Source organism: Tyto alba, unplaced genomic scaffold, assembly GCF_018691265.1.
Source record: "Tyto alba isolate M040663 unplaced genomic scaffold, T.alba_DEE_v4.0 Super-Scaffold_30, whole genome shotgun sequence".
Lineage (NCBI taxonomy): Eukaryota > Metazoa > Chordata > Aves > Strigiformes > Tytonidae > Tyto > Tyto alba.
Genome location: NW_024881305.1, coordinates 3,186,365 through 3,199,377, shown reverse-complemented (window position 1 = coordinate 3,199,377; position 13,013 = coordinate 3,186,365). Strand labels below are relative to the sequence as shown.

Below are 13,013 nucleotides of genomic sequence, written 5' to 3'. Positions count from 1 at the left end.
GGAGATTGCAGGTTACTGGGACACTTTGTTTTGCCAAACCTGAATTCTGCACAACTGCATACTATTGTGTTTTCAGGTTTCTACAGCTGGTCAACAAAGTAAGAAACCCTCCACCTTGCTTTCATGTAGTAGAAAATTCTTCAAACTTCCTGATCAAGTCTCTGCCATCCATATCGAATTCACAGAGTATTACTTCCCAGACAATCAGGACTTTCCAGGTAATACACCAAGGTTAGCACCTTCTTTCATAAGTTTCTTAAAGAATCAGTCAACTCTTAATTATTTAGGTGTGTTAACCCTGTTAAATATTCTCTGGGTGTCCATTTCTGTTTAGTTTTCTGATACTTGCCTTTCTAATTTTTTTTTTTTTTTTTGCCTGTGGGAAAGTGGGATAGAGTTTGACTGGTGCCAAATGTGGAGGCAAAGTTGTGCTTGCAAAATAACGTATCCAGGAACATATTGAAGGAGCTCCTGTCTGCCCAACTCTCGGGGTTCTGCTATATTGATTAGCACTGGAATAGAACTGTAGGGTGCTTTGGGTGCTCTGCAGCTGGCTTGATGTGAGACTTGGAACATCTTGGCTCTTTGGTGCACCACAGCTTCTCCCTTTCATCAAGAGATCAGTGGTTCTTGAAGCCCGCTGCATTGGTGTGGTCAGTGCAGGTTACACACTGAGCTGCAGACCACCTGAAGCGCCTTTTCTGCGATTATTAATCTGTCTTAATTCTGTTTCATTCTAGTTCCGTGCCCAAACCTGTATGTACAGCTGAATGGCCTGATGCTTACCCTGGATACAGCAAGTGTGCTCTGGATAAACCTCTTCTGTCTGGATCTTTATCGCAGCTTGGAGCAGTTCAAAGCCATCTACAAGCTGGAGGACTCAGGCAAGCATGATGAGCATGTTGATGTTCGACTGGATGGCTTCCGGCTGAAGGTATCATTCATTTCTTTTCTTTCCCAGTATTTGGTGTACTCTCCCTCCCTGTTGTGGAAGGAATATGAGATCAGGACATAGCTGGAGTCCAGAATGAGAAAACAAAAACTCTGCCTTTCTCTAACTTTCTTCTGTCTACCACTTGTGTTACTTTTGTTGGGATCTATGGGCAGTAAAACAAGTGCTTGAGTTCTAGTCCAGCACAGGCAGGCAAGTCAGTATTTATGAAAACAGTTTTAAGGAGAAATTGATGGTTCAAGTAGTCAAAAGTTGTTTTCTGGCCTTTGCAAACCACTTAGACTCTTATACTGTTCCCAGTGGGCCTATGTCTGCTGCGTTGACATCCTGTGGTGTTTGTCTGTGACTGCCCTTGTTAGCAGTTTTGTGAGGAGGCTTAAATGCCTGAAAGTGTTTTAAGTCCTTGCAGAGAAAGGTCAAAGTGAATGTTGTAAGTTGAGCTGCTACATAAGCCATGGATGGTAAAAGAATCTGAAAGAAAACTCAGCTTAAATTCCCTCATGCCTGATTCCTCTTCCCCGATTTGTAGATTTTATTTAATTTTTCAGATAGGGATAAATTGAGAGCTTAGTCCAGCTCTTGGGATTTTGGTAGAGACCAGGACTTCTCAGTTGTTTATATATTCCATAGCTGACCTTCCATGTAAACGGCCAGGATAAGCCTCTGTTAATTTCCTTTCTCACTGTTTTTTTTGTAATATCTTTCTCTTCTGTGTAGCTTAACATACCCGTGGAGAAGAAAGTCACTGACCATCAAGATCGTCCACAGGCACTCTGTATTTGTACATCGGAGATGACTGCCACCAACACCCGCCACGCGCCCTTCTGCAGCTGTCAGGACCTCCAGAGCCTCTTCCGTAAATTTGCCAGTTCAGAATTCTTCCATTCCAGCTACACTAAGTTCCCAAGATCTCAGGACAATTTCAGCCTCCTGCACACCCTTTTTTTGCGCCATGCATATGAGGTGGATGATAGGCCTCAGAGGCATCTGGGCTTTCCCCAGCTACCACACAAAACCTCTGCCTCTGAAGATCTGTGGTCTATGAATTTCACTGAGGTTTCCCTAGACTTTGAGGGGGCTGAAAGCTCAAAGGGCAGAGCCCTTAGCTTTATTGACCCTTTTCCCCTTTCCGTTTGGGCCTGCCTTCCCAAAAGATGGGGGCAAGCTCAGATATCTAAACGACAGGAATTGGCTGCCTCTGAGTTGAAAATCAAGCCTTCTGCCAGCTTTAGCAATCACTCCAAGAATGAGAACCTTTCCAGAGAACACGGGGTTTGTCAAAGATCAAAGACTGACCAGGATCTGAAGAATATCTACAGGGTCCCAGAGACAATGGATGTCTTGGGAGAATCTGACTGTGAAGTTGATGATGGGGTAGATGATAAAGAACTGGAGGCCTCTGCTGATATCCATATGCTCGTGTCCTCATCTGTTCATGTCAAAGTTCGGCTCAACCACTACCAATACTTGGTGCTGCTCAGGATGAAAGAAATTCTGCAAACACTACAGGAGCAGTTGGCCCAAGATACCCAGGAAGTGACTGGGTCTCCTTTAGATCCCATCTCTGCTTGCGTAGGAGTTACGTTCCATAGTGCCGAAGTGGCCCTACTCATGAACCCTGCACCAGGGGCCGTCTTAGAACCCAGATCCCTTGACTCGGATACAACAAGCCTGATTGAGTCTGAGCTCTCGCCTTCAGACAGCAAAGAAGGGCTGGCGACTGAAGAGAAGGAGCTGAAATCAGAGACCAGTTCAGAGAAGGGAGTATGCAGTACCTCAGAGGTCCCAGAGGACAGTGGGATTGAGAATACAGGTACCAGTGTAACCCGTGTGCCTCTGGAGAGACTCCCAAGATCCACAAGTGATGGATCTCTGAGTACAGCTCCACAGAGTAAGAGCATAGAAGAGAAAGGTTTGATAGAGGAAGCACATGAAGCTGTGGAAGCCCTGGTTGAAGAAAGGCCAGCAGAGACCAGCGGCGATCCTCAGAGCCCTCCCGCCCTCCCTTCTAGCCCAACCTCAGACACGCAGCCCTTGGCAAGAGGAAACATCACTCTCAACGGCCAGGCAGAACTCATCCCTTTGAAGAACATAGAGGTGGAGTTGTCTAGTGCACTGCATCTCACAAAGGATGCCACGAAGGAAGCTCTGCATGTGACTATGGACCTCACCAAAGAAGCCATGTCAATAACAAAAGATGCTCTGAGCCTGAGCCGGGAGAAGATGACCTCCACCATGCAGAAAATGCTCTCTCTCCCCCCAGCCAAGTGAGTGGGCCATCCCCCTGTGCTTGACAATAGCGGCAGCAAGGGTGCAGGGAAGGGGGGAAATGTAGGCCGACTGCTTCCTTTCTCTCCAATATCATTTGGAGTAGAGATAGGTTAGATCTTCATTTCTTGGGGTTGGTCCAAGTACACTAAAATCTGGCTTGCAAGTGTTCAGAGTCCAGCCCAATATCTGTGTAATCTGGAGGCTAAGTTGTTTGGCTTTATCACTTTGTTCTTGTTGTTGGTAGGGATTCTGCGCCCAAAGCAGAAGAGGGAGCAGTGACTCCAGGTGGGGGTGGCAGCAGCCGAATGCGTTTCTTCTCCATGAAGAGGACAGCATCCCAGCATTCCTTTGACACCACATCTGTGGATGGCAGCGGCCCCGAGGATGGGCTGTCGGTGGACAGCGATGGCAGTGACGGCTTTGTGATGCTCACGGACTCTGGTAAACAAGCGCTTGGCTTTATCCCCTCCCTCAATCTTATTTCACATCGGTGAACAGTTTTCGGCCATGGGCAACTGAGCCATGCTGTGTTCGTGTGGAATTCACTTGTGCCACTCCTTCTCTTTGAAGGACGTGAGTAGTTCACCCACAATGGCTCCTTCTGCTTTTGTCGGTGCCTTTTCTCTGAGCTGAGGAGTATGAATGGGTGGGGAGGGTGACCCCTCCACATCACAGCGGTGTTCTAAGGCATTTGGCCATACTAGAGCAAGGATCTCTGCAGGTGGGTGGATGGTACATAGCATTTAGGAAGGGTTTAGTAAGGCCTGGTTGGAAATAGGGTACAATGAGCATTTCAGTGGACGCCTTTCACTTCAGCTCTGTATTGCTGAAATTCATCTGAGGAGCTGGAGAATGTTCCCTAGAGGATGGTATAGGCTGATAGCCCATGAGACTCAGGCAGATACTGAGATCAGGACTTCTTAAAACCAGAATGACTGTTGTTCCTTTCATTTCAGAACCCAGCCTGGACCCTCTTCCCTCAGGGCATCTTCCTCAGGTCCACAGTGACACAGGCAGTAGAGCAAGCCTGATGGCAGACGACGAGGGTGGAGTGTCTCCTGAAATAAACAGCTCAACTTCACAGAGTGAAGACCCCAGCCTTCAGCTGGTCAGTCCTCTTCCTTTCCACTGTAATACTGTCTCAAAGTGAATCTGGAAACGAACCGTGCGGTGGTGTTTTAATAAGTGAGCTTGTCTCTTGCTGTTTCAGGTCTCTGTCCTCGTGTTGAAGATGAATGAGGTGAACTGTGGAATAGAGGCGCGAGGTGATGATTTGTCTGTTGCTTTACAAGTAATGAACGTGGTTCCAGAGCAACTGAACAACGTTGGAATGTGGCAGTATTTGCGTGGCTATCTGGGTAAGACACTGGCTCTTGGACTCTTTTGCCTTTATAACTGCACTTTTATAAATGGATTTTATACTGGCCACCCACAGGGAATATTCCATTTTAACTGGTACTTCAGTGTTACATTTAGTGTATTTAGGGTTTAATATGACTTGTGTGTGACTGAATGCTAAGAATCTTTTTGTCAGTGGTTCAGATCTGGTATTTGAAAGATGTTTCCAAAGTGCCTACAGAGTCAGGCTCTATGGTGCCTAGTAATTGCTGACTGTGATTTTTTTTTTTTTTTAATTGCTGCTAGGATATATGAAATTAATTAAAAGAATGAATATCTGGGGGACTCCTGAAAAGTCCTTAAAAGAGGACTATCTGGGGAAATCCTGAAGTTATTCCTGCCCTGAGAATGATGCTTCTGGACTACAGTACTTCCCCAGAGCTAAATTCAAATTAAAAACCAAAAAAACAAAAACACCCCAAACCCAACTTCAAAAAAACGATACCGAAAGCAACTACAACATGGAACTTCAAGTGAAAGCATGAGCAGTTCTTGGCGTGTCGATCCGTCCCTTAACAGTACTGCCTATGGCCACACGGGGGCAAAGTGAAATACAAGATTAGGTAGTGTTAAGGACAGTGGAAAGTTGGATTCACTCTGCGGGCAGAGTGGTGAGTTTGTGGTCAACTCGTGTATATGCACAACGAAGGTGAGTTTTAAAGTGTGCTGAGATGGTGAGAGAGAGGGATGGGCCTGGGCGCTTAAAGTCCAGTTCTGATGTTAGTTTCTGTGATGTGGGCTCTCAGTCTTTTGAACCCTGGACTCATTTCATGTGAAGGGTGGCTTCAGGCTGCTGTCATTGTGAACTTGCCTTCATTCTGCACCTGGACAGTAAATGAGTATCTTTTCAAGATATCTCAACACTACATTTTCAGGATACTTATGTTGAGTTTATATCTTATTACTGATGCCATCTTCTGTAATGACATCTCTCTGCTGTAGCTCTAGGAGATCCAGGTGTAGAGAAGCCTTCAGTCCCTGAAGCTAGTAGGACCCATCCAGAAGTGTGCTTACGTCTTGAAGTAGGACCTAATGCTGCTGTGCGTTCACCACTCGCTGTTCAGAATGGCTTCCTTCATATGCTGGTCCACAGTTACACCGCAGAGTTCTTCATGTCCTTCCTTACCAACCTTGGCCCCTTTCTTGAGGATGAAGTAATCCCAGAGGTGATCCCCATGGAGATAGAAGTTGTGGATGCCAAAATCACGTTGAAGGTGAGTGTATGGGGAACCAGAGATTTTTCCCAGGATGGTAGCCCGGGCAGAGCTCACTTGCAAGATTCTGCTTGGGAAGAGATGCTGCGAGATTGCTATGGGCCTCTGTAGAGGTCCTGTTTTCCTGAAACTGTTTTATTTTGCTTCTAAAAATGGCCTTAGGGATGAACAAGTAACACAGTGGAACTGTTGAGTGATCAGACTGTGGAGGAATGGGAGCCTGACATTGAGATTCTCCCCACTGCTTTGTTGATGGCCTGTTTTGCAGACTCAAGGGAAGGAGTTAAATACCTCTTCCACCAAGTGGTAGTGTGAAATGGGGAATATTTGACCTTTTCTGTAAACATTTAGAGAATTACAGATGAAAATCATTATGTAAGAGCTGGTTGATATTTAGGAGTGGGGCACTGACAGAAGTTTTTGATTAAACCTTTTTGAAAGCAATGCTTTGGCTCCACTGACAAGCAGGAACCAGTGTTGCTGCACAGCAGCATAAAAATCTCCAGATGAAGGAATATTGGCTTTTCTTGGCTAAGGAATATTGGCTAGGGGTTTGAATCAGAAATTTGTAGGATGACAACTGTGACAGCAGCCTTCAGGGTGACAGTCGTAGGCCTCTCCTCAACCTTTATTATGGGTATGACAGAACTTGGATCTAATCTGTGGGAGTGCTTTCTACACAGATTAAGACTCACATGCAGCCTGGTATACAAAGCCAGGCTTTTCCATGTGGTGGGTGACCTTGGTGAGCTCTGGCAGTGCTGCCAGTCGGTAACGCTACTCCTGTGAAAGCTGGGGGCAAGGAGAATCCTTTGCAGAGTTGCCAGAGCTGTCACAGCAGTTAATCTCTTCTCTGCTTTGTTTTTTTTTTCCAGGATGACAGCCCCCGAGTATACCCTACCTCCCCTGGCCCTGTTCCTATCACCTTGGCAGTAGATCACGTCATTGTGAAGCGCAAAGATGACGGGGTGTTCTATCTAACAGGTCAGCAACATCGAGAAACTTGGTTTATTCTCCCCTGGCACCCTCAAGGCAGTGCTGGAGGTAGAGTGCTCTGCAGTGCCTGGTGCTGGAGGAGGCTGGAACTGAAATGTGACGGTTGCTGCTGGGAAGGATGGGCTCTGGCGTGTGAGCAGTCCCTGCTTCTGTTTTCTGCAGTCACTTTTACCAGAATGTGCAAATAGTCTTCTGTCTTCAGTGCAAGCATCCAAGTCCTTTGGCTGCTCTGCCATGTTCATCTCTGGATGGATGCATTCCTGCCTCTTCATGCTGTGCTGTTTTGTTTTGTTTCAACAGCAAGTGTGATACCTCAGGCAGAACAGGTTAATACCTAGAACGATGGACTGGCAGCCTGAATTCATGCCTGATGTTCCCATGAGCTCCCACAATCAGGGAAAATTACTGCTGCTTCCTTTCCTTTAGTTTCTCCAATTTGAAATGGGAATGAGATTTTTTTTTTTCCTCCTGTTTAAAAAGAGGGAAAAGAAAAAGAAGGAAAAAAAGACCACAAGTTACTTTTTTTTTTTTTTTTTTGTCCTGAGAACCCTGTTGTATAAATGTCCACACCTGAATGTTTTCTGTGCTTCTTTCCAGCACCACGAGGGGAGGGCTCACCGAAACAGGAAAAACCTGTGTCAGTTCTTCAGGAACAGAAGGCCCCAGCAGAGTGTGTCTTGGCAGCTCCAGCAGCAGGAACACGTGGACTGCAGGTGAGTCACTGCTGCCTGTTGCTGTCTGGACAACTAGATATCTGGCAGTAGGCTGGAAAATTAAGTCTTTTGTCTGCATGGGTTTGCAGTTACTGGTAGGTGTGGTGTGTTGCAAATAGGGAGTGCACACAAAAGCTGCCAGTACCTCCTTTTTACAGACATTCTGAGAAGTAAGAATATTTTGTCCAGTATAACCTCTCTTGTTCCCTTTCAGAAATCTTTTTTTTTTTTTTTTTTCTGATTGGCTCCATCTTCCCACTGTGTCCAGTTCCTTGTTAGAAAAACAGGGATCAGGAGGTTCCACAAAGAAAGGCATTTTTTGTCAGAGTAGAGTAAGTCTTACAGCCAGGGAGTTTCAGGTTCCTTAGTTTCTGCTATTCAGTCTGACCTTTCTTTCCATTTTGGTCCATATATCTGGAATTCGGATGACTGGTTTATTTTTAAATATCTAGTGTCCTCTAATTATACTTCCTGTTTGTTGCCAGGTCTACTTGGTAAGTAAATCACTTGCTATGGAAAAGTATATATAAAAGGAGCCCACAGAACTGGGCTGAGATTCCAGATTCTGTTCATTAGTTGGTGACACATTATTTCTCATCTTTCTCTTTTCCATTTAGTGCAGAGACTTTTTCTTTTGTCCCATTCATAGCACCTTGTGAAACAGGGCCTTGGCCAGAACTGGAACACATAAGCATCACAGTAGCTTAGCTTCAGTTTATTTTCTGATATTATTGAACTTAATAGGAACAAATGCAAAGGCTAGATTCTTAAGTAAAAATATTTCTGAGAGCCCAAGGAAAAACCTGTCCTGTACCACGAAACTGCAGTGGGATCTCGCTGACAGTGTTTGTGGACAGAAATAGGAATGCCAGGCATCTGCTTGCTTCAGCTACCATCTTAATTTTAACAGATCTGTAGAGGTGTATCAGGATGCCTTATAAAAAAAGAATGCTGATCGGAGCCTGTTTTTTTTTCCTGCTTTCTTCATATAGTTATCTTCAGGCAGAATCAGCTACCTGCTTTGCAGGAAAAAAACTTTGCCCATGGCAAGTGTTGTTCCTGTGCCTAAAAATGTGAAGTCTTGGGAGAAAGTAGTTGTTAGACAGCCATCACTGGCAGCCCGAGCTGCCTCTAATGACAGATGTGTAAGTCAGCAGGCACCAGTTGGCAAGTATTTGTGCGACTCAACCTGGATCACATTGTCAGTGAGCTTTGTGTGGTTGTATCACATAGGGTAATTCATCTCACATCTCCTGCTTTGGTTTTCTTCTTCGAGCAGATCGGTGTAGTCAGATCTGCCCTGCTGCTTACCTTTGGAAACTCATGGTTTGCTTTTCTCTCTGTTTGTCTCTTGTAGTTAAAGGAAGTGCCAGAGTTGCAAAGAGAGCTTCAGACCATGAAAATAGCCCTTGCAGAAGCCAACATGGACAAGGCTCGCCTTCTGCAGGAAATTAGGAAATACAATCCCCTCTTCCAGCTTTGACAGTGAAGGCACAGGCTGCAGCTGCTCGGGAGGAGTAGAGACCAACACCAGCACTAAGCCGGCTAGTTTGATTTGTATTGCTGCTAAACGGGTCAACCTCCTGGAGACTGACCACCTCAAAGAATGGAAACCAACTGTGATGGCAAAATGAACTTGAAAGAGGGAGAAAAGAAGGCAGGCCTGGCTGAGCAACAGGAAAGGAATGAGGAGTTGTTCTCTATTTGCAGCCACTTTCCTCTGTCCTGGCAGAATGGTGCTGCCTCTGTCACTGAACCAGGGCAGTGGTCAGCCTACAAACAAAAGGTCAGAAGTTGGGGGACACGCCCCACGTCTCTTCATCCATGGGTAGTAGTGACAGTGTGCTTACAGCCTTCAGCTTTCGTGCTAACATCTAGAGATGGTCCATGTTGGGGTTTCTGCTTCTTTCAACCTTCCTCATTGTGTTCTTGCCCAGTCGTGCATGCCAAAGGACACAGAAAAAGGAGTGTAGTTACTTTACCACATCAGGAATGATGGAGAATAGGTATGGCAGAAAACATTGCTCAGAGCTCTGATGTGAAAGCGTGTGTACTATCACGTGAAAAAAAGAAACATAGGAGGTCAGTGGGTGTGGGAGATGCAGCAGGGATTTTCCCTCTGTGGAGTAAGGGGTCTACAGCTCCCTATTCCCTCAAGAACAGGGTCAGGAGAGTAAAGAAATTCCTTCAAGCTTCTTTTTTCACCAGTAATTTGTTGTGTCAAAGCATATTAGACTTAGTCTGGTTCTCGCTTAATCCCACAATGTTTTTCTTCACTGATGCGGAAACACAAATGAATTAATTTTATTTCACTATGAAGCACTGTTTAAACTTTCTTTAATTATACTGTCAAAGAACAGGGGTGAAGGAAGCTGGTTAAGCCACGGAATAAGATGACCTATGTGTTTTCTTTGGGATGCAGGCTGTCCTCAAGCCATTGTATATGAGTTTCACCAGTGGAGAGAGGGAGAGCAGTACTGGCCACACCAGGAGACAGCTGCCTGCGTCCTGCCCAGTCGTGTATTGTTGTTAGGACTGAGCTCTTGCCTGGTCTTAAATGTCTGTTAACAGGGCCGTTGGTATGAGGGTCAGGAGAAGGGTGCTGACTGGGCACCCTTGGGTGGAGGTTGACGCTATTAACTGCTCACTGTGGAGTGGAGATGGAACAGTAACTGCTGGGTTGAGCATGGTTTGTATTCTCACCTTCTCTGGAACTGCTTCCCTGAAGAGGAAGAAGTCTCCGTGGTCAGTGACTGACTTAATTTATAAAGAAATAGCCTCTACAGGTGTGTAGGGTGAAAAAAAAAAAAAAACAAAACAAAAAAAAAACAACAAACCTAGTAAAATATGAAGTAAACACTGATTTTATAAAGTGAAAAAGGAAATGTCATTTATGAACTGCAAGAAACAAATCCATGCCTGAAGACAAACTGGCACATGGTTTCTTTGCTCTGCTAGTCCAGACAATACACGGCCGATGTGCTGAAGAAGGCAGCAGCCGTAAGGGGCAGTTGTGATGGGAGAACCTGTTCCAGAGGAGAATTTGCTCTGCTCTCCAGTACAGAAGGGCTCTGTGTTACGGATGAACACCCATTCCCACCCCTGTTATACACAGCATCTTTACTGTGTGCAGTTTGTCAGACTTTATCTTTTGCTTTGGATTTTTCTAGATACATTTGTGTTCTGTAAATGTACCATTTCTGATGCACAGGCTTTTTCATGCATGTAAAACAGGTAGCAATTGCCCCACACTAAGTGCTAGGAAAAGTGACTGATGCTACGCGATTCTCCTGTATTAATCAGATGGCAGCTTCACTTGTCTGTAAAGGTTAGGTAACACTTACTGTGATTTTTAGCTGAACACAGTCCCCAAAACTTTAAGGGATTTTTCTGGGTTTTTTATTATATAAGTATTACTCCACTGAAATTAGATTAGCTAAAGTAACAGGAGATTTTAATCCTGCTCACTATGCAAGGAGCAGCCTCTGATTAACAAGCCATGATGAGCTGAGGCCTGGAAACTACCCAAAACCAAGCAAATACGTTGAGAGTTAAGTTTGTTTTTCCTACTGTGCTCTTATACTTGTCCCTTTGCCCAGCTCTGGAGCTGTTGAACACTTCTCCTTACCAGACACTCCTGAGGTCAGTTTAGTTCTTCTTTAGCTTTAGGGGAAACGAGAACATATTTACAGCGCTGGGCTAGAGGTGGAAGCACTGCTGTCTGTGGTTTGTGGGGAGCCAAGAGTGAATTCCTTGTGGTTGTTAGCTTTCACTTTGAAAAAAGAGGGTATGTAAGAGAGGGACGGTGATTAAAACAACTGTCACTCTTAAGATCATCATCTTAATTCTGTGTTTGACTCCATTAGACTGAAAGTAGCTTTGAATAGCACTGGTGGGAATGAATCCTTGCGTGCTAGGTTTGAACAGCCAGCCGCGGGGCAGGCTGCGCTGCCGCAGTCCAGCCGAGATCTGACTGACTGGGGCCTCCAACCAGATGCACAGCGGGAGCCTCGCCTTCCTTCTAGAACCTCTGGAAGCAGGCAGCCACAAACGAACAGAGAGGAGGACTCCTTGCCTTCGGCAGAAGCACGGGAGCGGAGCTCAGCAGGCTTCACGCTCACCACCCGCTTCGCCTGGGCTAGCTCTGATGCTTGGATGCTGGGACTTCGGCCAGTTGCTTTCCCTCCTCCACAGCAGAGGATCGCTTTTCCTTGTTCCTGTGGGACAGCCTGGCTGTTTTCTCTGGAGCACATTCTGTGACCCAGCCCCTGCTCGATGCAGCCTTTGACAGGACAGATTTGTGGTGCTGCCCGTGATAGAAAACGTGCAAGAGGGGCCCGTTCTTGCGAGGAAAATGCACTTTAACTTTTTAAGCGTCAGTGGGCATTTCCTTCACCAATACTGCCTCGTGCATAGAACTCAGAAGTAAAAGCAGGTGTTCCAAAATGCAGGTTATCTTCTGTAGAAAATAACTCTTGCTATGAGCAAGAAGGGAGGTAACAAAGCATTTATGTATCTAGATTTGCTGTGAAACAAACCTATCTGCGAACGGCTCACTGTAAGTACCATTATGAACCGCACAAAGCCCACACAAGCAAAAGTTGAAACCTTTGTGCTTCTGTGCTTGCTCCTTCTTCCTGTGTGAAGCAAGACGTTTAAGAATGCTTGCCTTAGGTGGAATGCAATGGTATTACTTTTTATTCACAAAGGAATTAGTTTTTATTCACTAATTCCTCAAAAATGGGAGGTTTCTTTTCTTCTCTTTCAAACTTTCAGGACTTCTTGTTTAAGTAGGTGTCCAGCTTCATCTCCAGCCAGCTTGGGAAATGAGTAGGGTACAAAGGTTTTTCAGAGGTGGTGCCTGCTAGCACTGTCACACCACTCCCTCCCACACATGGAGACTGAACACAGCTGGGGCCAGGTTGTTTACAGCAAATTTCTTGCTCCAGCAACTTCAGTCAATGGGTTTGATTTAAGATTTAAAGCACTTCCATCACTTTGTTTTTAAGTACCAGTAAGAAGTACTGTAAAACAGAATCCATGGCCTTTTTATAAGGCAGAGGGGTAGGAGGACAAAAACTCCTGTATCCACATACTGAGCAAAGTTTATGTTGTAGAGCCTTTGAAGGACTCTCTTTTACGATGAGAGCCCGCTTAATTCTTTGTGTAGCTACACCACACTTACACATGGCTTCAGCATCTTTAACATTTAGTTATAACAAACATGCTCACAGGGGACTGCTGTATTTACGGGTGGGTAAGGTGCAAGTCTGAACTTGAATTTGAGTTTTAGGCAGTATTGGAACTCTGTTGCAGTATATTTCCACTCATGCATTTATTGGTTCTATGAACCATGAAAAGAAATTAAACTTGTTAACCTCCTTACAGGTGCATGCATTTTTTTTTTTCCCCTCCCCCTTTCCCAACTGTACTGTTTTCCAGACAGCTCCATAAAATGGGCTTGGGGAA

General features: G+C 45.3%; 1 protein-coding gene across 1 annotated transcript in view; it reads left to right on the top strand.

Annotated features, from left to right (window-relative positions):
* UHRF1BP1 (UHRF1 binding protein 1) overlaps window positions 1-12,929 on the top strand; it is a 36,008-nt gene extending 23,079 nt beyond the window's left edge. Inside the window, exons 12-21 of the mRNA XM_042799959.1 lie at window positions 77-218; window positions 741-934; window positions 1,670-3,219; window positions 3,468-3,664; window positions 4,180-4,331; window positions 4,434-4,581; window positions 5,564-5,835; window positions 6,711-6,819; window positions 7,429-7,544; window positions 8,902-12,929. Coding sequence (XP_042655893.1) covers window positions 77-218; window positions 741-934; window positions 1,670-3,219; window positions 3,468-3,664; window positions 4,180-4,331; window positions 4,434-4,581; window positions 5,564-5,835; window positions 6,711-6,819; window positions 7,429-7,544; window positions 8,902-9,027 — 3,006 coding nt within the window. The 3' untranslated portion in view covers window positions 9,028-12,929. The remainder of the gene's footprint in view (window positions 1-76; window positions 219-740; window positions 935-1,669; window positions 3,220-3,467; window positions 3,665-4,179; window positions 4,332-4,433; window positions 4,582-5,563; window positions 5,836-6,710; window positions 6,820-7,428; window positions 7,545-8,901) is intronic.
* The last annotated feature ends 84 nt before the right edge of the window (window positions 12,930-13,013 follow it).